At 32.9% G+C, this 24,325-nt stretch overlaps 2 protein-coding genes across 2 annotated transcripts; both read right to left on the bottom strand.

Annotated features, from left to right (window-relative positions):
* LOC18601180 (probable xyloglucan endotransglucosylase/hydrolase protein B) lies at positions 12,736 to 14,350 on the bottom strand. Its single transcript, XM_018119647.1, has 4 exons — positions 14,037 to 14,350; positions 13,839 to 13,939; positions 13,532 to 13,725; positions 12,736 to 13,349 (listed from the first exon to the last, which is right to left on the bottom strand). Exons 1-4 carry the CDS (start codon positions 14,221 to 14,223, stop codon positions 12,950 to 12,952), a joined length of 882 nt encoding a protein of 293 aa, XP_017975136.1. The 5' UTR covers positions 14,224 to 14,350; the 3' UTR covers positions 12,736 to 12,949.
* LOC18601179 (OTU domain-containing protein DDB_G0284757) lies at positions 17,976 to 23,880 on the bottom strand. Its single transcript, XM_007032030.2, has 10 exons — positions 23,556 to 23,880; positions 22,681 to 22,915; positions 22,282 to 22,355; positions 21,096 to 21,150; positions 20,913 to 20,987; positions 19,942 to 20,015; positions 19,741 to 19,789; positions 19,083 to 19,167; positions 18,357 to 18,413; positions 17,976 to 18,255 (listed from the first exon to the last, which is right to left on the bottom strand). The coding sequence occupies exons 2-10, from the start codon at positions 22,843 to 22,845 to the stop codon at positions 18,212 to 18,214; spliced, it is 678 nt and encodes a 225-aa protein (XP_007032092.1). The 5' UTR covers positions 22,846 to 22,915; positions 23,556 to 23,880; the 3' UTR covers positions 17,976 to 18,211.

The raw sequence follows: 24,325 nt of genomic DNA, 5'->3' as shown, positions 1-24,325 counted from the left end.
AGGAATGGTCCGACTCCATTGAGTAAAATACAAAGGAACCCCTTTCAATACATCCACGTTTTGGTCCTTGTGTCAAAATGCCTTATTAGTTTGCTCGATCATTCATTGCTATTAGTCAACAGTTATTTATAAATATAAAAAATTATACTTATTTTTAAATAATTTATTAATTTTGAGTTACATCATATTTTGATTTGACAAAAATCAATGTTATCTTGAACTTAATGTCAAGCATTTGAAATTATCTCAAATACATTTTTAATCTCCTAATGTTACATAATTGTTTACAAAGTCATGCATCATTAGAAAACATCTTATAAGCTTTCAAACAATGCATATTTAGTTAAGAATACAGGAGAAAACATGCTTTAAAATGTCATTTGAATGTAGGAACAAGGCCGGTAAAAAATAGTTGAAAAAAAGCGACAAAAACTAAGAAAACTTCAAGACACAAGTCAAGAGTCAATCCTAGAGAAGTTTGATTTGAGCCAAGAAAGAGTGCAAAACTTGTAAATTATAAAGCCATAGTGGACCCTGCTCCAAAAAGCTCAAGAAAATCAAGTTTTGAACAAATATAGTTAACCCTAGCCCAAGCATAGTTGACCTTGACAAGTCAAAAGCATGGAAGAGTTGACCTTACACAGACATAGTCGACTATAGAAGAAACTATAGCAACTTACATTTGCAAAAAACACGCTCTTGGGAAAAGGATTGAGTAGAGGAAGGTTATACTCGACTATGACGCCCTACTTTGAGAAATTTGAATAATATAGTTGACCCTAAGAGCGCTATGGTTGACTCTAGGAGCATTGTAGTCGACCTTCAAGCTTCAGCAATGGTTAGATTTGATTCAAACTTGTGTCTAATGGCTCCAAACTTCACACTAGTTATAAATAACCTTATTTGAGCTATTTGGAAGCAAGAAAAGACATAAACCAAAGCTTCAAACCCTAGAAAGACCTCTAAAAGCTTATCCTCACTCTTTAACTTCATTTTAGTCTTCCACCAAGCTCATAAAGTTGAATATTTGCTTCATTTGAACTGATATTTCTTCTCTCACTATATTTAAGCTAAAATTTCTAACATACAGCCTTTGTAGAGGCATTCTCGTTATACCTTGTGCTCATCTTGTAAAGGTTTTAGCTTAACTTTGAAAAACTATTTGTGGGTTTGTCGTTGAGCTCTTAAAAAACATTATTGTAAGGATTATCATTTAATCTCGTGAAAAAACCGTTGCAGGGGTTATGATTTGATCTTGTTCAAAAACAATTGTCTCTTTGTGGATTGTGTAAGGGTTATCGCTTGATCTTGTAAAAAGTCAATGTCAGGGTTATTACTTGATCCTGTTAAAATGTAAGAATTCTCTTAGTGGATTGAAAATTCCTTGGTTACTAAAGGAGTGGATGTAGGCATCGCAAAAGCCAAACCACTATAAAATTCTTGTGTCTCTTTTTAGTTTTCCGTATTATTATTTATTACTTGCATTTATCTCAGGAAAATAGTTTTATATCAATTTTTTTTTTTACACTTAAGAAAATATTTTCACTTTGTTATTTATAGCTAGCATTCAAATTAGGAAAATATTTTCTTTAGTATATTATTTTTATACTCCATAGTTTATTGTTGAAAACTTATTTTTGATACTAAAAAATATTTTTGAGTGAAAAAGTTTTGATTTTTATATTTTAATTTTCAAAAGAATTTTTAAATACCAATTCACCCCCTCTTGGTATATTTTCCTTTGAGACTTCTACATTAACAGTTGGTATAAAAGCTTAATCTCAAATTTTATAGGTCTAACTACCTTTGAGAGGTCTTAAATGAACAAAAATGGATATTAAGACAGCCGTGCTTGGTGAAGGAAAATCGATCCGAAGACCATCTCTCTTTTTAGGTACTAAGTACCTTTATTCAATCAATGGACTTAGATGTTTGGAATATCATTTTAGATGGTACACATGTTCCAAGTAAAGAGGTAGATGACAAAGTAGTTATTAAGACTAGGAAAGAATGGGATGATAAAGATAAGAAACTAATTAAAATAAATTGTAAGGGTTATAACACTTTTCTTTGTGCCTTATGAGCTAGTGAGTTTAATAAGGTGTCAATGTGTAAAAATACCAAACAAATTTGGGATACCTTAGAGATCACATATGAGGGAACAAACAAAATCAAGGAATCCAAGATTGGATTGCTTACACATGACTATAAACTTTCAAGAATGAAAGAGGGTGAGTCCATTAATGAGATGTTTGAGAGATTTACCAACACCGTTGAAGGTTTGGAGGCTTTAAGAAAAGACTTTCCCAATGAGCAACTTGTGAAGAAAATTCTTTATAGCTTACCTACATCTTGGAGACCCAAGGTAATGACTAAGAAAACGCTAGACACCTTAACAACTTTAAGTTAGAAGAACTAATAGGATCCCTACTCACATATGAAATGACATTAAAACATGAAAGAGAATTACAGGAGTCAAAGAAAGAAGATATTAAGAAAAAGGGAATAACCCTTAAGTCTATAGTTGAGGAAAAAGAGAAAAGCATAAAAAATGAGAGTGAAAATGAAGAGAACGTGGCCATGCTAGCTAGGAGTTCAATAAGTTGATGAAACAAAATCTTAGAAATAGGAGACCTACAAAGAGGGGTACGCCTAAAGAAGAGCATACAAAAGATCATGTGATATGCTTTGATTGCAAAAGTTCGAGTCACACAAGTATGAATGCTTCAACATCAACAAGAAGAATACTTTCAGAAACTTCAAGAAGAGATCAATAATGGCAACTTGGAGTGATAGTGATGAGTATTATCGATTTTATCATGCAAGTGCACGTATTGTTAATAAGTAATATAATAAAAAGTAGAGTGTCAATTCCATAAAGAGTTGGATTAAATCTCTTTGTTAAGTGCTAAATTAAAACACCTTAATCTTATCCAAATAACCGAATTTAGATTACTAGAAATTAAATTAACTAAAATCAAAATTAAAATTGGAAGAAAGAGTCACAATTTAAATAGAATCAAATAATCAAAAGTTCTAGAACCAATATATTCGCTTAATGTTTCATCTAAATTTCTTTTATTTCCTCTTTACTTACTAGATAGGCTTGAGTTGTTAACCTAGAATTTTAATTTATTTATAAGTCTCTGTCAAATTTCTTATAAAAATATCTATCATAACCAATTTACTATATGTCTATACAAATTGAAGTTAAGAAAGACTCATTAAATTCAGACTTTAATTCTAGCTACATATGACATGTAAGTGTATGTCTACCCTACATGTGAATCAAATTAATCATCTCATGCAATTGATATTAAACATATGCTATTTCATCTAGGGTTTGCTCTAAATTCCCACACTAAATTTCGTTCCGTTTAGGTTTTGATAACTCTTTTATATAGAGTTATTTGAATACATTTTGGAGGCTTAAGTAGCTAGATTTTTTAGATTTTAGGTTCGAATTTTAGTATTTTAGGTGTTTTTTTAGTTTAAGTTTGATTACATATTGCGTAGTTAATTTAAGTTATTTAAGTTAAATTTTATATTATTTTGTTTTAAATTACTTTAAGAGTAGTTTACTGGTTTTTTTTATTGCTTTTGTAAGAAATTTGATGAAAAAGGCTTATTTGATGAAAATCCGTGTAAGTATGATGATAACTTTTTTCATATATATTGTGGTATTTTGACTATATCTCTCTCTACAGAACTCCAAATGGAGTGATTCTTAGACCAATATAATGTTAAGAGAAAGGGCTACAACTTTTATGTTTACCACTTTACCTAGTTCTGATCGGATCATGGTCAAAATATTTGTCTAATTCGGAGTGGTGCAACAGTATGCATGGACTGAATATGATGTGGTGTTTAGAGCATATCTTTCAATCCAGAACCCTAATGGATATGATTCTTGAGCCATTGGAAAGTTAAGAGACAAGGATAAAACTTTTATGATTACTGCTTTGCCTAGTTAGACCAGATTAGGGTGAAAATCACATTTGAAGTTGATAGACCATTGCAGCGCTAGGAGAACAAGGTTGCAGCGCTGGGAGAACAAGGCTGCAGCACTGGTTAAAGGAAGCGCACCACACATTTTCCCAAGAGCTCAGTGCTGCAACGTTGCAGCACTACTGTAGCTAAAATCCAGCACCACAGCTCCAAGAAATCAAGGCTGCAGTGTTGGGCGATTTTTCAAAAATAAAAATTTGATGAAATTTTAGAAATTAGGTTATTTGGAACCTATTTAAGTGACCTTTTTCAGAGGTTTAAAGAGGGAAGCAGCAAACAATTATTTTGGAGAATTGGAGCCAAGAACAAAGCAAGAAAATAAGAGAATTTGAGAGAGAATTGAGATCATAAAGCTTCAATACTTAGTTTCTTTCTCTACTATTGTGTTTCTTTTATTTTCTTTGATTTGGATTTATGACTAAATTTCTTTGGATGTTGTTTTTATTAGTTATTACGAGCGAAATTATCTTTCTAGGATTGTGGTGGATTTTAACATGTAGTTTGACTATTAGTTTCTCTTGTATTTATCATGAATTGGTGTAGTTTTGCTTATTCAAATCTATTCTTAATGTTTTTGATTATCTGGTTGACAATTAACTGATTTGTGAATTTAATTGAGACTTGACAGAGAAATTTTAGATTGGACTAAAATTTGAATAGTGTATGTTCATGTCATTTAGGTGATTTGATTTGTGATTTGGGTAAACATACGCCAATTGCCATACGTAGCCACATGAGGGCACTTGCTTAATGAACTTAATTTGATTGATTCCGATAGACATATAGTGAACTAATTAAGTTAGGTATTTGCATAAGCAACTCGACGGAGACTGGTCCATAGCTTTGGATTCTAGGTTAGCAAAATCACCCAAGAAAGATAAATAACAAGAAAAGCTAGAATCAAATGAAATATTGAATGAACCCATAATCCCAGGTCTTTAATATACTACTTGTCTCAACTTATTTAGTTTGTTAATTAATTTAGTGTTTATTTTGATTTTGTTTTAATTAATTTTTTGCAAATATCGATTACTTAAATAAAATTGATTTGTTATAAGATTTTAGTATTTAGTAAAAATTTAGGAACAAATCGCCGTGGGAACGATACTTTACTTCATCACTATATTACTTGTTCGATACGTATACTTGCGTGTGCAAAATTTGACAATAGGATTCTAAATCAATCTAATCGGTGGCCTATCAATCAAACGCATTAAGAATAAGATTGAAGTAAACAACTTAAATACTATCAACCATAAGTAAAAAATAACATTAAAAACTCAAACTATGCATTAGATTCAATTGTGATTCTATATTAGAAACTTAGTTCAACATAATATATGTAAATATCATCCAAAAAAGAAATTGAACCATCAAAACTAAATTAAAAAGTATAAAGATAACAAGAAAAGAAAAAACTTTAATGTTTATTAAGCTTCTGATAAGCAATCTTCCTTGCTTTCTTTGCTTCCTTGTTAGCTTTAATGTTCCTTTTTCTTTAGAAAATCCTAGCTTAATTGTTGTATCTGTGCTTATCAATGGGGAATTAAATAAGACTCGAGTTTAACGTAAAACATAAGTTAAATAACTCTCAAAGTCTTTTTTCTCCATTGAAAGCTGCAATGCCGAGCACTCTTTTTTTTTTTCAAGGTTTTGCGTTTGGCGCCACGAAGCTGGGTGCTTGGGCACCTCGACATCGATGCTCCTATACACCATGAGGTATCCTTCCCAATCAGGGCGTCGATGCACTAGTTCTATGGTGGTCGTGCCATTGCGCATAAAGCTCTTTGTTGCTAGTTCAAACTCTGTTACACTGCTTTGACTTCGACATGATTTTTGATTATCTTTTAAACTGAACTAGGCGAAGATATGAAAGTTGTAGCTCTACTTCTTAGCTTTCTAATGGTTTAAAAATTACATCCATTGGACTTTTGTTGTGAAAGATATGCTCTAAATAGGTTTTTTTTTCAAAGTACACCTACAAAACATAAAACTTGACTTAAATAATAACTAAACTTAAAATAAAATATCATAAAAATAATTTAACACAATTGAACCCAATATGATTAAATTAAAAAGAAGAGATGGTTAAAAACTCTTAATATTTAAATTAAATCTCAAGAATCTAGATAAAATATATTGGAAATTAAGACCAAGTAACTTTCTAAAATAGAGTTATCACATCCCCAAATTTAATATTTTGCTAATCCTTGAGCAAAATATAAAAGATAAACTAAACAAAAGCTAAAACAATTTAAATGATGAAATTAACATAAATAAACAAACTTAACTAGAGACAAATAACACCAAATTAATGATTTCTATAATTTTCTCAAAAGTATATTTATAAATCTCCAACTTAAGGCAACATGTAAACATCATTCAAATTTATAATTCAATTTCATTGCAGCACATTCTTGAATGGATTTTTTTGTATGTGAAATCTTTTTTTACAAAGAACATCATACTTATCCATATGAGTATATCAATGCGCAATTCCAAATTAGTATTAGAACTCCATAGGGTATCAAAACAAATCTATAAAATCTTTAAGGACTTATTATATCTAGATGTTAAATCTATAAATCTAGACTTTAAAGGCCTTTTCAAAACATAAATTAGATTTGAAAAATCCATTCAAAATTGTTTTGAGAATTTTTATTGAACCTTGCATCAAATCAGCACATAAACAAAACAATTTTGTTGTCTTCAACAATTAAACATAAAATTAGATTAAATCAATTAAAAGAGGCTTTGATACCACTGTTGAGGACTTAAAACTAAGGCAGATCATGCATAGAAAAAATTTAAAATTTTACAATCCTTTAAACCATGGATCACTTTAATTGAAACTAATATATTAAACTACAAGAGAGAAATTTCAACATGTACCTAAAAGCCTGTAGTCGACTTCCTTTGGGTGATGTCCTCCTTGGATTTCATTTGTGACTTGTTGTACACTAATTAGGATTGATCAAAACCACAATAGCATAATTGTCCTACCTTTAATGGAGATCCACACAATATATTATTGAAATCTTTTCACTAAGAGTAAATGAATCCCTTAGCTAAAGTTTTTGCTAGCAAACTCTCAACTTTGAGCTCCCTTGTGTTTCTTTCTTTCGGTTGTGATCTTATCTCAGCACATGAGAAACGAAAGTCAGATCTCTTTCTATCTTATTATGGGACGGCTAAAGGGTCCTTTTATAGAGTGAATTGACAATACTTCCTACCCTACCAGGATTAAAAGATGTCTTGGGCTAATTGGGCATAATTGGGTCTTTGTTTAGTTATACAAGTATAATTAACTTTCAAACTTATTTGTGACTTGGCCCAAAATAATTAAAACACATAAATCAAGTCCAAAACAAAACCGAAGGGAATAATCCATGCTAAGCCGATATCCTTAGCCCAACCAATAAAAAATTGCAAATTCCATGTTTTATGGATTTTGTCGATTTCTCCTTTGCTTTATACTCCATCAAATCACATTTTTTATTTTTCCCAATACTTAATCAGATTAAGCCTCTATAAAATCAATTAGATCAAATTCAATTGAATTTCAAATTAATTTCGATAATTCACTTTATGTGCGTGACCCATTAGGTTTGGCAATGAGTGTAATTGTAATCCTAAATCATATTTAGAATTAAATTAATCAAATCTTTATTTAATTAATCCTCAATTCTCTTATTGATCAATATATAGTCATAGACTAAAATTGATGTCTAGTAACACATCATGGCCTCCATTTATTAGAAAGGCGAATGTGGTTTATCTATGTAAGTCAATTCTATCATCATGTACCCTGGAATGAGTAAACAACATGGTTTAATATCTACACTTTATGTCTTTCCATGTTTGCTATTGACTTTGAAATTTTCTTAATGAAAAATCCATGAAAACATTTTTCCTCGAATCCTCATTATACCTTAGCTAAGGATTTGCATATGAGCATATACAAGTTAATTAGTCTACGAGATACTTCCCATTGCTTATCACTTAGGATGATAATACTTCTTTGGAGAATTCATATACCTCAATTATAGAGCATAACAGAGTATGAAAATGCAAAAAAGTCAAGGTGCAAAGCCACGATTTTTATAGAAGTTCAACTTCAATACTTACGTCCTCTCCCTTCATATCACAAAGAGTTTGAATCCATTATAAATTGCCTTTCAAGGAGTAAGCATAACCTTTACACAAACATTGCCTTTTCGAAAGGAGCAAGCACAACCTCACAATGTCATTACCTTTTCAAGAGGAGCAAGCACAACCTCACAATGTCATTGCCTTTTCAAGAAGAGCAAGCACAACCTCACAACATCACTACCTTTTCATGGTTAAAGCACAACCTTTCACAAAGTCTTTACCTTTTTAGAGTTAAAGCATAACCTTTCTACCTTTTGCTTGAAGGTATAATCAAGATACTATATTTTTAAGGAGGTATAACCTTCATCACTACTTTTTTCTGGAGGTATAACCAAATATAACAATAGATTACAAAGGTATAAACTCTATGCCTCTAAAGAAGGTTGATAAGCAATGAGAGTACTAAAGGTTAAAGCTTTTTGAGAATAAAGGTAAAAAATAGGAGTATCTAAGCTTAGAAACTTTTTGTAATGAGGAAAGGTATGATCTTTTGAAGTGGTTAGCTTATTACTAGAATAAAGGAAGAAATTTTCTGTTTCAGCTCTTTCAAAAATATTTTTATCTTGTTTTCCCTTTCTTTTTCCTTCCCTTCTGATTCTTAATATCTTTTCCTTTTCTTTCTTCCGATGTCCTTTGGCTAGGTAATATAAGTTCGAACTTTTTCTGCCTATTGGAATGAAATTTAAAACTTTTCTATTTGTTTCATGCCAACTAGACTTTTGTCTATTGTGCTTGTGGAATCAAAATGTTGTACCTTTGGTGTCGATTTTTCATAATTCTAGAAAATCTGCATCGTCTTGTTTTTCTTGAAAATTGACATGTTCTTCATCTAGTGTCGATTCTTCATGATATGCTCCAAGTCTACAGCTTTCTATATTTTCTTAGAATCAACATGTTGTTCTCTTGGTGTTGATTCTTTACATGTGTTTGGTGCCAATCCAAAAATTCAAGCTTGAAATTTTGTGCTCCATTCTTATCCATTTATCCATACTTGCTTTTTCTCCAAGTTCTTGATTTTTTCTCTTTGAAGTTTTCAGAATCAACATGTCAACTCCTTGGTGTCGGTTTTCGTTCTGTCCAGTAGCTTCTGTTTCTCCAGAATCGACATGTACTTGTTTGAGAATTGATTTTTCTTGTAATAGAAAAAGAGATTTACTTTCTGCACAGTTAATAATCGATTCTTCACTTTCTAAAGGTCGATTTTTGTAGTTGAAAATTCAGAGTTTGAAGATTTAAAAATATCTTTCAATTTAAAACTAACTTAAAACTCTTTGGGGATTTTCTTCACGTTGGAAACTCTTTTCAGTTTTTTCAAGTAAATCAATTTAGTTTTTTTAAAACCAGGATAAAGATAACAAAAAGGTTCTTAATTTTTTTTTTACAAAAATCTAACTGAAAATTTAATACTCTTACTCCAAACTAGAAGTAAAATACTTGGTTTTATATGGCAAAAAAAGAAAAAAATCTCAAGTTGCTATGTGAGAATGTGTCATACAATAACAGGTGTACGTGGAGTTTACCTTTTAACTATTGCTTAAAGTGTAAATAGTCAGTTGGTGGTAGTTAGATTATTTACTAGTCTTGACATACTTTTACTATTTACTTGAAATTGTGGACAATTTTGCTCTTCGGGTTGTTAGTTTTGTTAACAGAAGTTCATTTATATAAATAGTGCAATGAACTCTGTAATTGATTGATCATGAGATGAAATACAGTTAGAAAATTTCCCGATTCAGTTTTTGAATTCTTCTTCCACAGTTTACAGGAAATTTTTGTATTATAGTTAAATTGTATTACTGGACAGAGTTTGAACCTTCTTCATTTTTAGAATATTAGATTGCTTACCCATGACAAGCTAGGGGTAGCTCAATACTTTTAAAGGCCTAAAGCGCTTAAATATTTAAATGAGACCATTTTTATTGAAGTTAAAAAAATTACCATTAGTTGGATATCATTAAAAACATATTACGTTCATTGAAAATAAGAAAAATAATTGAGAATTATTAACATTATGGGAATTGAGAAATGATAAAAAAATAGAAATTTGTTAGGCAAATAATTGGGAACAGTGAGAGAATTTATAATTTTATTAATTACTTTAACTTTTTCATAATTGAGGAAGTGAGATAAATAGTTGAGAATTAATAAGAGGTAAGAAGTGAGAGAGAATAAAAATTTAATAGACACTTAATTTAAGAAATATTTTATTAATTATGTTAACTTTTATATATATTTAATATAATTAATTATATTATATAAATTATGAGGTTTGTAAAATTGTGAGGCCTAAAGTAAGAGCTTTGGTGTCTTTATGCTAAAGCTAGTCTTGTGACAAGCATATTACCCACGACAACCCTGGGTGCTTGCTTTCTCATAGCAATGGTGTAAAAAAAAATTACATATCTTTAGAAAAATGGACTGTTTACAAATCTTACATATCTTTAGAAAAATGGGCTGTTTACAAATCCTAACATAATCAAGGTTGCAAACATCACTTTGTCAGGTAGAGCTAACCAACTTTTATTGGGAGCCAAAGACAAAAAGGAATAAAGGTTAAAAATTTTTAATACTAATATGTTGAACTTAACCATTAACAATCAAAAGATTTATAATATATAATAATTTTATATAACATCAAAATCAAAATAAACAAGAAGAAAAAGACTTATAATAGTTTTTTAAGAAAGTTTTGTTCAACATGGCAATGTCTTTCACAATATAAACAACTGTATTATTTGCAAAATACTCATCATCTATTTTATTTCAGAGTCTTGTCTTTTTCAATATAAGCGATTAAAAAATTAATACAATTAAAATTTAATATTTTTATTTTATTTTATTTAAATTTAAAAAATTAAATATTAAACTATAATGTATAAAATATAAATAGTTAAATACGATATATAATTTCTTCTTATTTAATCAATATTGTTTAAAAATTAAGTACTCAAGATAAGTTCTTTTCAATTAAATATAAAACGTAAAGCACATTGAAAAGATATACTCAAAATAATTTCTTCTTATATAACTAGAATTAATAAAAAAAAAATATTTGTGAAATTTTAAGTAACAACCAATAATGCAACGTTAAAACTTATATTTGAAAATTACATAATAATTTTGAAATTTTTAAAGAATATAACAAGATAACAAGTAGAAGATAAAACCTACATAACAAAAAAAAATATGGTTGATGGTTCGTAAAAATTTGAAAAAGAAAATTTATAGAAATTTAGAATATATGAGCAAATAGAATAAAATTAAAAAAATAAAAAAATATAAATTAAAAATTAAAAAAACTTCTTTATAATTTCACAGTAAAATGATAAAAAAAAAAGAGAAAGATACAAAGAAAGAAAGGGGAGAGGCGTGGAGAGACTTAAAGGGTTAGAAAAAAATTTAAGAGTTTGAGTAAAATTGATTGGAGTTTGTAAAATTATTTTATTATTTTTTATTTATATTAATTATTTAATAAAAATTATTTTGAAAAAATCACTAAAAATATATAATATATAAAAAGCCCAGGGACGCTCCGCCGTTGCACGTTGTCGTAACAATGGTTTTACCTGATCCATAACACTTGACGAACCAACTGGAGTAATTTAGAGTCTTGGTCACCCTAAAACCTGTATATGTAAATTGTCATGGCTGGTAGAGGAACATTGTTTTTGTAGCCGAGACCACGGGCATTTCTTATTGCTCTACACCGATACATCAGATCCTGCTTCTTTCTCATGTCATCCGTAGCTGTGTTGTAAGCGCTGAAGTGGCACTCTTTCAAGTGATTGATGCAGCTTGCGACTGCAAATCTGGGAAATATTACAGAATAAGCATCAGAATTTCTCTGTTTTACATTAATATTGTTATGTACCTCTCCCGAGTTGGCAGGGGCACTTTTTGCATCGAAATGTCCTTGTTTATGTTGATATCATTGGGAAAGATGGGGCTGCGTCAGGTAAGACTTTGCATGCGCTTGGGTGTCTTGTCTGCTACTATTTGGTCTTGGTCTTGAAAGTAAATGTGATTTCCCAGCTCAAATTGTTGGAAGTAATTTCCAAAGTCTGTAGAAAAACAAAAAGTGCTGGTCGAAAGCCTGCTGCAAAGTGTAGGGTATGAATATTGGACCTTGATTTGGGAGTTGGGGCTCTGCGAGGGTTGTGGACAGGCTTTGAAATTTTTACTCACATTGTTGACTGGCGCAACTTTACCCCATAAGAGCATATCACGTGCGAGCGTGCGTTTTGGCAGTGAAGATGGTTTCTAGATTCTGGAAAACTGGAAATGGTCAATCGAAAGGAACTAGGACTTCTTGTCTGAATTCTGAAGTAGAGATCTCCATTCACTCCCCTTTCTTTGCAGATGGTAGACCATGTAGAATACTGTTGCTACTGTGACAGCATTGAGCCATTTGAGACGCAAAGTTTGTCTTGGTTGCACATTCATTTATGCAGTGGAAGCAAGAGTAAAAGTTGCAATTAATAATTTAGTTGGGAACCTAACTGGCTGTGACCCCTAGATATACCAATCGTTTTACGAGAATCACAAAGAAAATCGAGGAAAGTAAGGCATCCCCGGTAAACAGAGAAAGAGCCGTGATTGACAGAAAATATAGAATACAGCTTAGCAATTTCATTGAAAGGAAACAATAAATATAATGGCCACTCCTTCACCCTCTTTTTAGTTTCAATGTTACAAGCCCAATATTGTAACAGTATAAATCATAAATTATAAATCGTAAACTTAAGCAGATACTGGGTAACTATATATGGAGTAATAAGAGAGGCCAGGATCATATGTCTTGGTCTCGCTTGCATTCAGGAGCCATCGTCGGGAAGCGTGCACGATCAGTGCAATAGTTGTAGATGGTGTACTTCTGGCGAACCCACCTGAGTTTGTCGTATTGTTGAGCATCAAGGTCTTGGAACTCTTTCTGATCCCACCATCGCTTGCCTTGTGTCTTGCAGAACCTTGCGTTCACGGATTCTTCGCACCCATCTATGTGGAACCCCTTGTAAGAGGCCACGAAGGGAGCCTTGGACCAGTCCGTCTTCTCCAGACCACCCCTGGTGGCCCAGTCATCCGCATTCCACAAGCTTGAATATATCTTCATCGGTTGGTTGAAAGGGTACCTCACCCCCAAATCTTTGCTGTTCTTAAACACCCTTATGGGCACATCATCCACGAAGTACCTGCACTCCATTAACATTAATGAGCACCTTCCTTCGTTTTACGTTTCAAATATCGTCAGCAGAGACTGCTTTGGCTGAATATAAGATAAAGATTCAATAGAAGAACACTAGAATGAATCTAGATTCCTAAAATCCTGGAAAAGGGGAATGTTTGAACGAGATTTGTAGGCGGCGGGACTTACACAATCAGAAACGTATTCCACAGAACGGAGTAGGTGTGGTAGTCTTTGGTAGGGTCAAACCAAAGATAAATTCTCTGCTCTCGATCTCCCTTTCCTCCGGTGTACACATTGGTCTGCAGAATATAGGGCTGTCCGGTTCTGGTCCCCAAGAACTCAAAGTCTATCTCGTCATGCTCTGAGTTTTGAGAAGATAACTGCACCATATATCGGAAACAAGGAAAGGAACAGGATCAGTGAACTGACATAACCTTTTTTTAAGGATTGCAATGCAACAACAAGCACTGAAATATCTTAGAGAAGTACTTACATAAAAAGCAGTCACCGTTCCGGCAGAGTCCCCAGGAACCATCTTAATGTTCATGCTGAAGTGACCAAACAAGTAAGAGCCCTTGGATTGAAAGCCGGTCCCTTCATCATAAAAAAGAAAACACAGAAAACAACAATTAAGATAAAGAAGATGAGTGCACCCAAAATCCAAAGCTTTAACTTCAATATTATGCTCTACCTGTGTATTTGTCTAATTTGAGCTGAATCTCGGTACCGCCATTGAGATAGTTGATGTGATCAAAAGCCCAGGTGGGCACATAGTTGCGGCCGAATGGCACATCTACGGGCTTTCTTGGTGCGGCACTCATAGTTCCAGAGGCCAAGAATAGAAAGCCGAGACATAAAGTCCAAAGAAAAGAAGCCATGCCCGATATCTCTCTAGTATCTGTCAGAGGAAATGGCTGGTGCTCTAGGCTCGAGCTGATTATAGAATATATATAAGCAGACACCCCATGCCCCTTTTGGACTTTGGGTAAGACTTAAAAAGAAAGGTAAGGTCTTATTCATTCCCCGGGTAACATTAACCATTAAAATATTATACCAGACAATCTCTGCCTTGGGTTTTCTTTACAATTACAATATTACAGTTTAAATTACCATCATGCTTTGCTTTCCAATAATATATAACATTGTACAGTGAGCTCATGACCTAAAGCTGGCGCTGGATTATTCATCTTAAAAGAGTAAGCAGTGAAACAGCTGCATTGAAAGTTGAAACAAACAGGGCGGATTCTGCTTTTGCAATCGGTCACGGTGGGCAGTGGGGACTGGAGAGTCTCTTGGCGTTAGGTCCTGGTTCTTTGAACGATTTCACAGTCGGGCCTACATTGTTTGGGCCATTAAGGGTTTGCCACATGGTGTTTGCCCCAAATTCATTTATGGGCTTTTGCCTCGTGGACCACGAACCTGTAGGCCTAAGGTCTACGTATCCCACGTGAGCCGCCCAGCTATTAATGCGGTAAACATGGCTAATGAGAACAGCTTAGATTGTCATTTGATCTGCCTTGCATGCCATATGACATTACCTAGGAACTCTAGGGTTTTGATTTGAAGTAACGTTATTTGTGTTTTAATGGTATCCACATCACTTTCATGTTTATTCAATGTTTTCAAACCCCCAAAATCTACTCTCTCTCTTTTTTTTTTGCTCCATTTTCAAATAAAATACTGACACCCTTTTGGGCCATCCGATGCCTATAGTTTGAAGGACAACAGCGGAAACCGGGAAGGAGCATTTGCATGTGCATCGGCAATGAATGTGATATTATGCCTTAATCAATGACATTGAGAGCACATGGACCGGATTAGGTTGGTATTAACCACATCCATTTATTTAGCATTTACTTGTTTCAACAAATGCCCTTTGCGGTCTTGCTCCGGTTATTGTGCCATTGCAAAAAAAAAAAAAAGTGAGTAAAATCAAACCAAATTAATTATTCAATCAAATCAAATGTGATTTGGATAAAATGGTTTGGTTTAATTGATCCATTGAATTAATTGATTTAAAATATTTAGTTTAATTGATTTTTTGGTCAGTTTCGATTTTAAAATTTTTAGATCAATCTATCTAAAAAACCAAACTGATTTTTTTATATTTTTTATATATTAATATATATATATATATAATATTTTTTATATATATTAAGAAAAATTGATAGTAAACTTAATTAATAATATAATTAAAATATATTAGTTTATTATATATATGTATACACATCATAATCATAGAAATTTAATTTTAATTATATATATTTATTTATAATTCTGTATTAATATGAAATTACAAGTTATATATTTTAAATGAAATAACTTATATGTTAATATTATAATATATGATAGTAAATGTCTTACATATTAATATATTATAATTATTACACCTTAATAATGTTTTGTAATATAAAATGTTATGAGTATATATATAATTATATAAATATCATATATATATATATATATAATTTATACATAAGTATTATTATGACTTATAATAAACTTTATTTATATGATTACACTTAATAACCTTATTAATTATCACTCTAGTCTTTATAACATATTATTTATACTTAGTTATTATTTAAACAAATTTTGGTATAAAACATTACAACATATAAGTTGTGTAATTAATTATATATATAATAAAGTAATATATTATATATATACATATATTTAATTTATCTATAAGCATTACTGTAACTTATAATAGATTTTATTTATATTATTACACTTAATAATTTTATTAGTTATCATCTTAATTTTTATAACATATTGTTTATAATTAGTTATTATATATATAAACTTTGATATAAAAATCAAAATATTATAACATATAAGTTGTGTTATTAATTTTATATATACAATAAATTAATATATTATATATATTTAATTTATATATAATTTGTATATTTTATAATTATGGATGAAATTTATAAATTTTAATATTATAATTTGAAAAAAAAATGATAAAATTTTGATCAATTGATTCAAAACTAAACTGACCAAAATAATTCTATATTTGATCAGTTTGATCTTTTTTTATGTTTGATCGGTTTGATTATTATTTATGTTTCGGTTTTAGTCGATTTTTTTAAAAATATTTAATTCATTAACAGACCAAACTATCAAATCCATCTATTTATTCACTCTTAAAAAAATAAATTAATCAAAACAATAAAAGAGACTAGATCCACCCCAAGTTCACGGCTTGGAAAGAGATTTTGGATCAATTTTTCTACCTAGTTGCATTAATCCGGTATGTTTGGAAAGAAGAAAATTTTGCAGATCAATGAAATCGAACCAACACCCATCATTTGTTGGTTTAAAAGGTTGATGGGTTATTATCTCAATCAGCTAATGGCCTTTATGTGCTGGGACCACTTTGGTTGACTAAACCTCCGACAAAGATCAGCCAAATTTTCGGACAGGAACGAGAAGAGATAATTGAGGTTTCCCAAGTGAAGCAAGGATCCAAACTACATGTGCTTGCAACGCAACCGAACCGTAAGTAAATGCAGCCGAACTCTTTATGTAATAAGCTAAAAGCGAATCATGTCTGGGTCTGGGTCATGAAGCTGGAATCCAGCAATCCATATCGAGTTGCTGATGATGACGATAATGATTTAAAAAGCCAGCCCCCAAGTTCAATAATTGAAACAACAGCACTTGCGTTGCCGACCCTTTAATCTATGGTTAAAAATAATAATGTGAGTAACTTCCTCCAGTTGATGCAGCTTCAACTTGTGTTTGATTGTGCCATTTTGAAACTGAAAGATTGCCTACCACGGGAATTGGATGTACTCTGCCCAAGGCCAAAAAAAACAAAAAGAAAAAATCTTTCCGGGATGAAGCTGGACTTGATTTTATTTAAAGTAGCTCAAACCAAGCAGACAGGACAGGAGCAACAAAAGAAGCGGGTCTGAGACAGCCATTAGCACCCTACAACTGGCGCCAATCCCAACTGTTAAATCATGCAATTATTGTGATCTCTAGGATTCTGCTAGTTGCCAAATATTAATACTAGTTCTTGTGTGATGTGAAATATAGATGATTTGAGCTGGATTTGATTCATTGCAGAGGATGCTGGCTCTGCTCACCTGGAAAAACCCAACAAACTCACTTGGTAAACGCTGAACTCACCCCAAATGCAAACTTTTCTTTAATGGGGTATTTCACCCTCAGCAATCAGCTTGACTGATGGGAGTCTCCCTGGATTTTGAATGGTTTTTAAGTACTGAAATGAAGTCATTGGATCTTGCACCGCATATAGATTTGAAACACCACCTGGCACCTAATACCTGATGCATGTTGATTCAGTTTTTTACTGGATTTTTAATGGCACTTTCGGATCCCTCAGTCAAACTCAGGACAGGAAATGGATTTCTTATTGCGTTTAGTCTCTTTCTAACATCATTCCTTTCCCTTTTTCCATGATATTTCTGTCATTATTATTTTATGAGGTGAAACTGTCACGGCCTTTTCAAAAGAGTACAAAAAGGCTTTGCCCATTCTCTCCGTTCCCTTTCACTCTTTGTAGTCCTTTTTCTCCTCCTGAGAGTAAACAAAGAATCCGACATGTTGACAAACATGTTTTAACGTTGGAAGGCTAAAAAGGGTTTTGCCACAATTGACAGTAGAATGAACAAAAATTTGCTCTACTGGGAAAGAAATCCACCTTACAGAAGAATCAATAAAAGAATTTAACCTGGTGCATCTCAATCTGAAATGCACCATATATCTTTACAGTAATGAAGATCAAAACCTAAATGTCATCTGTAAAAAATATTAAGCATAGTGTGCACAGTACTAAACTTTTCAGCAGCATGAATGAATGCCATATACCCTCCTCAACAATCTGCTAACTTAGAACAACCAATGTTTCTTCTTTGGCTTCTGAACTGGTGCACCTGGAAAAGAGAAGACATTCGTATATTTTACACTTGAAACCCCAACACACTTACAGACTCAACCTTGAAAAAAAAAATTCACGTTTTCACCATAAACAAACCTTGGATCTCATATAGTGAGTTGTAGTGTACCTCAGACCAGAAACTCAACCACAATTCTGCATTAATAAAAAACAGAGAAGAAGAAAACCATAAGAATGCTTTCATGGAGACCAAATAGAGTCTCAAACCTCATATCCATGGATACAGAACCTAAGGTCGGGATAATAGCAGGACTAAGCGTGTCAGTACAGAACATGTGCCTTGTTCAAGAGTACATGCAGTCAAGGTGGGAGGGTCCTACGTAGGAGTAAAAAGGAAAATGAAATTCAAGTTAACCTACCGAGCTTATGTTAACTTATAAGTGATGGTTTTATTGGATAAAAAGCTCAAATATTGCTCAAAGGAATTCCATAGCAAGCTTTAAGCTACAGGGAACAGGAAATAGAAAAATCTTGGCACAAAGAATGCCATCAGGATGGAGCAATAAAAGGCCTCTCTTACAAGTTAGCAAATCAGTTTGCTGAGCACTCTAGAGTTGAGGTAAAACAAATTGAAATATAGGACTTTATGTCCAAGCAGGATAAAATTTTGAGAATTCCAGTAGGCAGCAGAGTTTGGACCTTGAACTTCAAGAATATACAAGCGTGCAACATTCACACATGCACACACATCGCAAGAGAGACAGGGGCAGTGAGAGTAGACAACTTAAAAGAAAAAGGATAACCTGCTGCAAGGTATGAAATTAGCGTTTTTCTTTTTCTATATCAATCTTTTTCCAGTCTTACCATGTTTAGGGGCCTGGTATTGTGGCATAATTTCAACGAAACAAGTATCTCTGAATGATGTCAAAAGGCATATCTTTGCTGCAAACTGCAAATAAACAATTAGAATATTAGACACTGATATTATGACCTAGAATGAAGCTCAACAGATTATTGAGGCATTTTACTTGGAATATTAAAACTCAGTACACACTTACACCAGTTAGAAGAATTGAAGAATATTTTTTTCTTTAGAAAAAAAGAAAAAAGAAGCACTTCAGATATTTCTAACAATATTTCCATAATGCATATCATTATCAGATATATCTACCAACAAAAGCCAACATCTAAGAAATATCTATGAACATCTTAGACATATCAAAGGCTAAATCATAGATGAAAACTTTGCAAAGGCATGTATCTTTGAAGGAAAAGTCACTATCAATGTCTATCACTGAAATCTGAGAAATTGCATAACAAAATATTTGAGCTGGAATAGTATTTACACCATCTGTATGCCGATTTCCATGGAGGATTAAAGATAAGAAAGGAGAAAGCAAGGCAAAAAAGACAGTCAAGAGTAATGATTCGATACAAAAATTATATATCATGACTACCTAATAGAAGTGTATGATAAAAGAAGGCAGCAAACTATGACAGATTTTATGAAAGAATACAAGACCTTATCAGAAGCTGCTTGCAAGGTAACATGGTCCCCCCATTCTCCAGATCTACACAATCAGGCTAATTAGATTAGAAAAAATCAAACTTCACTACCAGCAAATAATCAAGTTCAACTAAACTCAATAATAAATGCATCCATTCAAGTAAACATTTGTCACAAAAAAGCAATGGTTGTAAGACCCTTAATGAAGCAACATACTTTGCCATTTTCTTGCAATATCGCTTGTACTTCATTGGAACATATCCTTCATACAAATTACGGTGGTCTTTAAGCTGGAATATGCAAAAGTAATCAAAATAAGAAAAAGAATTAATCATTTAAAATCAATTACTTAATATTTCTTTTTAGCCTGTCTCTGGCATATCTTTCACAAATCTAAAAGTCCATCAATTTACTTTTCAGAGAATTTTGATTGGTGAACTTTTAAACAGTTGATAATCCAAATAAGCTCAAAAAAAGAAACAATCTAAATGAAGGGATAACAATGATAATTAACATCTGGAAAGGCAGAAATGTTTGATATGGTGGTCAGAGAACAGTGATTCCCTTGAGTGTTGCTCAAGGAGATAGCAGCAACAAGAGCTTGTATGCTGTCAGTGTCTAAATGACTCTATACAGAGTTGGGTATGTGTTGAATACATCATGGTGGTAGTTTGGCCCTAATCTAAGTCAAAAGTGGTAAATATCTTCAATTTGAATGGTAAAATATGTCGTGAGGATTAGACAACTGCTATGGTTAAGATTTAGATAGGAGGATGAAACTGGAAGAAGCTGCTGCAAAAACACTTCACCATTGTCCTCGACGAGACAGCCACTACAAAAGACAGATATTCATGGGAGCACTAAGAAGAAGAGTGATGCTGTTGGTGGAGAGAACAGTTAGAATTGAAAATATAGAGATATATAAAAATGATCATGAGATGTTAAAATTTCTACTGGGCTTTATACCACTTTTCTCTGGGACTATCTTAAAAGGTTACGAAGCTAATATCTCCTCCTACAATACATAGATCTCCTATTGAGAACTAAGCACCAATGCACTTGGTGAAAATTTTCAATCCCCGCAAGGTCACAAGATGATCTCAACAATTAGCAATATGGGCCTGAGATTTAGTTACACATAAAACATCTAGACCAAAATAACTACTCAAGCCGCAAAGACACTGTACCTGTTTAACAATATCTTTCCGTACATGCTTGTGATACTCAGGGGACTTGTACATCTGGTCTGAAAGTGCACGAAACTGCAAAACAAGGTGATGTGATTTGAATAACTAGTCATAAAGCTTGAATGTGAATGAGGTGAATAATATGAGAGATTAAAGTTCACCAGAACTGTTCATTAGATATACCTGACAATTTCCGTCACCAGAGACCTTCACTTCATATAGACCATAAACTTGGAGCCTGAGAAAAGTAAGGATTATGCTGAATACTTTTACATAAGATGTAAAGCTAAAGAAACAATAGAAGGTGTAGCACCCTCTAGGCAACGACATTCTAGCATAAGCTTAATGACAAGTTTTTCAATCATATTCTAGAAGAAAGCAAGAAGAGGGAAGCTTCAAGATGTCCACTAGACAGAGGAACAAGAATTTAGGCTTGAAGTTAAGGTCCAAGTAGGCGCAAAAATATGCTCTAGATCCGACCTTACCCAAAGAAAATCATGTTGCATAAGCCTTAATATTTCTCCACTGACGCTAGCTTAAAGTAAACAATTAACAAATGAGTCATATGCACCTACTTATGAGTGGTGCATGAGTCTTAATATTTCCATAGGTATATGCTCTACTTGTGAGTCACATGCAGCCATGCACACAATTTTGCATGCATGCAGATGCTTGCAGATGTGCACACACATTTATGAACTACTGATTTGAGAGACAAATGTCTTGCTGCAGACTAAGTCTTTGAGGAAAGCATAGACCATATTCATTTGAACTCCTTGCAAGGGATAAGACTCATGCACTTCAAAAATAGTGAACAAAAACATATTTTGTGGGAAAGGTGAAAGGTCCAGCTGGTAGACCGCTGAGCATGCAAGAATGCAGGGATAGTATTTATCTTAGATATTGGGTCTTATAGATGATTCATAGTTGCAGATCCTAAGATACCATAGCATAGTAGCATCTACCTGAAATAGAAAATAACAGAGTAAATTCATAAACTATTGTGTCAAAACAAAAAGAGTTTTTTGGTACATCAAATAAGTAAGAATTTTGAAAGCAGTGGCAGCAGATAGATTACAGTGCAACTTTGAAGAGCCATGACTTCAATGGCATACAGTTTTCTCTTAATTTCTCACTAGAACATTCTTTACTTCATCCTCTAAATCATTCCTTTTATGTAAATCAGTTAAATTCTTCAGTTTTATTGATAAATTCAAAGTATACCAATCAAGATGCCTTCCAATTTTGATCAACACTGCTACATAGATATGTATATTCATGATATTTTTCAACATCATCCCAATGAAGTTAGATTAGAAGACTTTTAAAATGCTTTTAAAACATGCTTTTGAAAATGTTAAGTACATACCTCTGTAGAAGGCGTTGGTGATCCAAACTTGCATCACTTACGTTGGGAATAAAGGAATTTATGCGTGGCACATGCTGAAATTTCAAGTATTTATAAGATAAGTAATGCTCATTCATTTAAATCAATAAGCAATAAACTATAGCAGTAACAGAATTAATGTAATAAGCAAGGACCAAGCAAATCAGGCTGCTTTCATAATGCAGAAGTAATGCAGCAAAAACTTCATTGACAGTAAAACATTTAGGCCATGGCCCTAAGAAGAGGCAGTGTTGATAAATGATAAAACAGCAAGAGAATATATAAATTTATCATTGTTCGGAGGTAACAAAAGCTTAAAGAGAACTTATATCACATCAACCAGAAAAAAGAGAAAAAAAAAGGGGAGGTGGGGCATCATACAGGGACAGGTGCAAGACCAGAAAGGCGTCTAGCAACAGCACCGTCTAACTTGGCGTATTCTTCTGACAATACAACAGCAATCATCTGGTCATCCTCAGTATCCTGCTGACTGCTCCAAGAGGTTGAGCTGGAACATTCACCTACGTGCTGTACTCCATTCCTCATAGTGTAACTCAGCCGCTGCAGAAAACTCCTCCGCAGATAAAACCAACTAAAATGGGCGTCCAAAGCTAAACTGCGAGAGTCAGAAGCTGAACAGTATGAACACCATTCTATAGATGTGGAAGTGGTTTATGAACAATCAAAACATAATATGTTTGATCATTGCTTTTCATTCAATAGTGATCACATTACAATGACATCTTGAAAGATTGAGTGGTGAAAATCAACAAGCAAGAAACACAAAAAGCCACCATGCAAGTGATTGGTCAAGATTGTAATTGCTTTGTTTTCATAATAAAATTCAATTCATTCATCATTCTCTTAAGCAATACAATGCATGGCTTAATCTGCCTGTATTTGTTGGGGGAGGAAAGGAGCGAGACATGGTTTTGACCTGACATTAAGATTCTGGAAATAAGGGGTAACAATAACTAATTAAAGGGGACCTGTAACTGCAACATTAAGGTAATTGAATTTCAACAATAACACCTCGCCATATCTATCGAAAATTTATATATTGTTCACGAATGGATCATCCAATATTCAAAAGTAAAAGACCAATTAAGAAAACAAGTTGGGATCACCCAATCATAAAATCGGGATTGAAAGGAAGCAAAGATGCCAATCTGTTAGTGTTAGGATCACCGTTTTCTTTTTTCCTTCTATTCTTTGGAAAAGAAAACAACAACAAAAGAACGAAAGAAAATCATCACCTGAGATACAACGTTGAAGAGAGGGTTGCGGTGGAAAATCAAAACAAATAGAAAGAGAATTTGGGGTCAGCGGCGAACGATCAAATATGGATGGAGGTTGATGATGGTGGGACTTTCTGGGTTTAAGCTGAAAACTATAAACGAAGACAAAAGGTGCGATATTTTATTCTCTTTCTCTGGACTGCTTCCACGAATGTAAGCAGAAGATACATCGATGGGAAAAGACCCATCTCTCCCCAATCTAAAGCCCCAAACTCCTACCTGGGTGGGGCGTTTGAGTTTCCGTGTTTGGTAGTTAGTAGTAGTTGGCTTCCGCAGTTTCTGCGGGACTAAGACCAAGACAACTCGACTCACTCGTGTGTCGTGTGTCATGTCTTCCCCTGGATTTCTCACGTGTAAAAATCTCTGATGTTTTTTCTTTTGTTTCTCGTACGAGGACTGCATTGCCTCTTTCTTGGTCCCTTCTCCTAAGACAAATTCAAGAACCCAGCATCAGCATGCGTTGAGAACCAACCAGCGTTGCTTGGGACGCTGCCATGTTGCTTGGCGTCCTTATGCCTGACGATTTGCTTATTTGGTTTCTTTCATATTTATCTAAATGTTATTTAATTTGTTCTTTAGCTTTATCAGACACTTGCTTTATCTCTTAGGACTTATATTTCATTTTTTATTTATATCTTGAGGGCTTTCTGATAGGATAGGAGTAGTATTTATCTTTTTTATTTTTTAAAAAATTTAGGTAAGAATGTCAATTAGCAATTTATAATTGG

This window comes from Theobroma cacao, chromosome 4 (genome assembly GCF_000208745.1).
Source record: "Theobroma cacao cultivar B97-61/B2 chromosome 4, Criollo_cocoa_genome_V2, whole genome shotgun sequence".
Lineage (NCBI taxonomy): Eukaryota > Viridiplantae > Streptophyta > Magnoliopsida > Malvales > Malvaceae > Theobroma > Theobroma cacao.
This window is presented reverse-complemented; position numbering and strand designations above follow the sequence as displayed.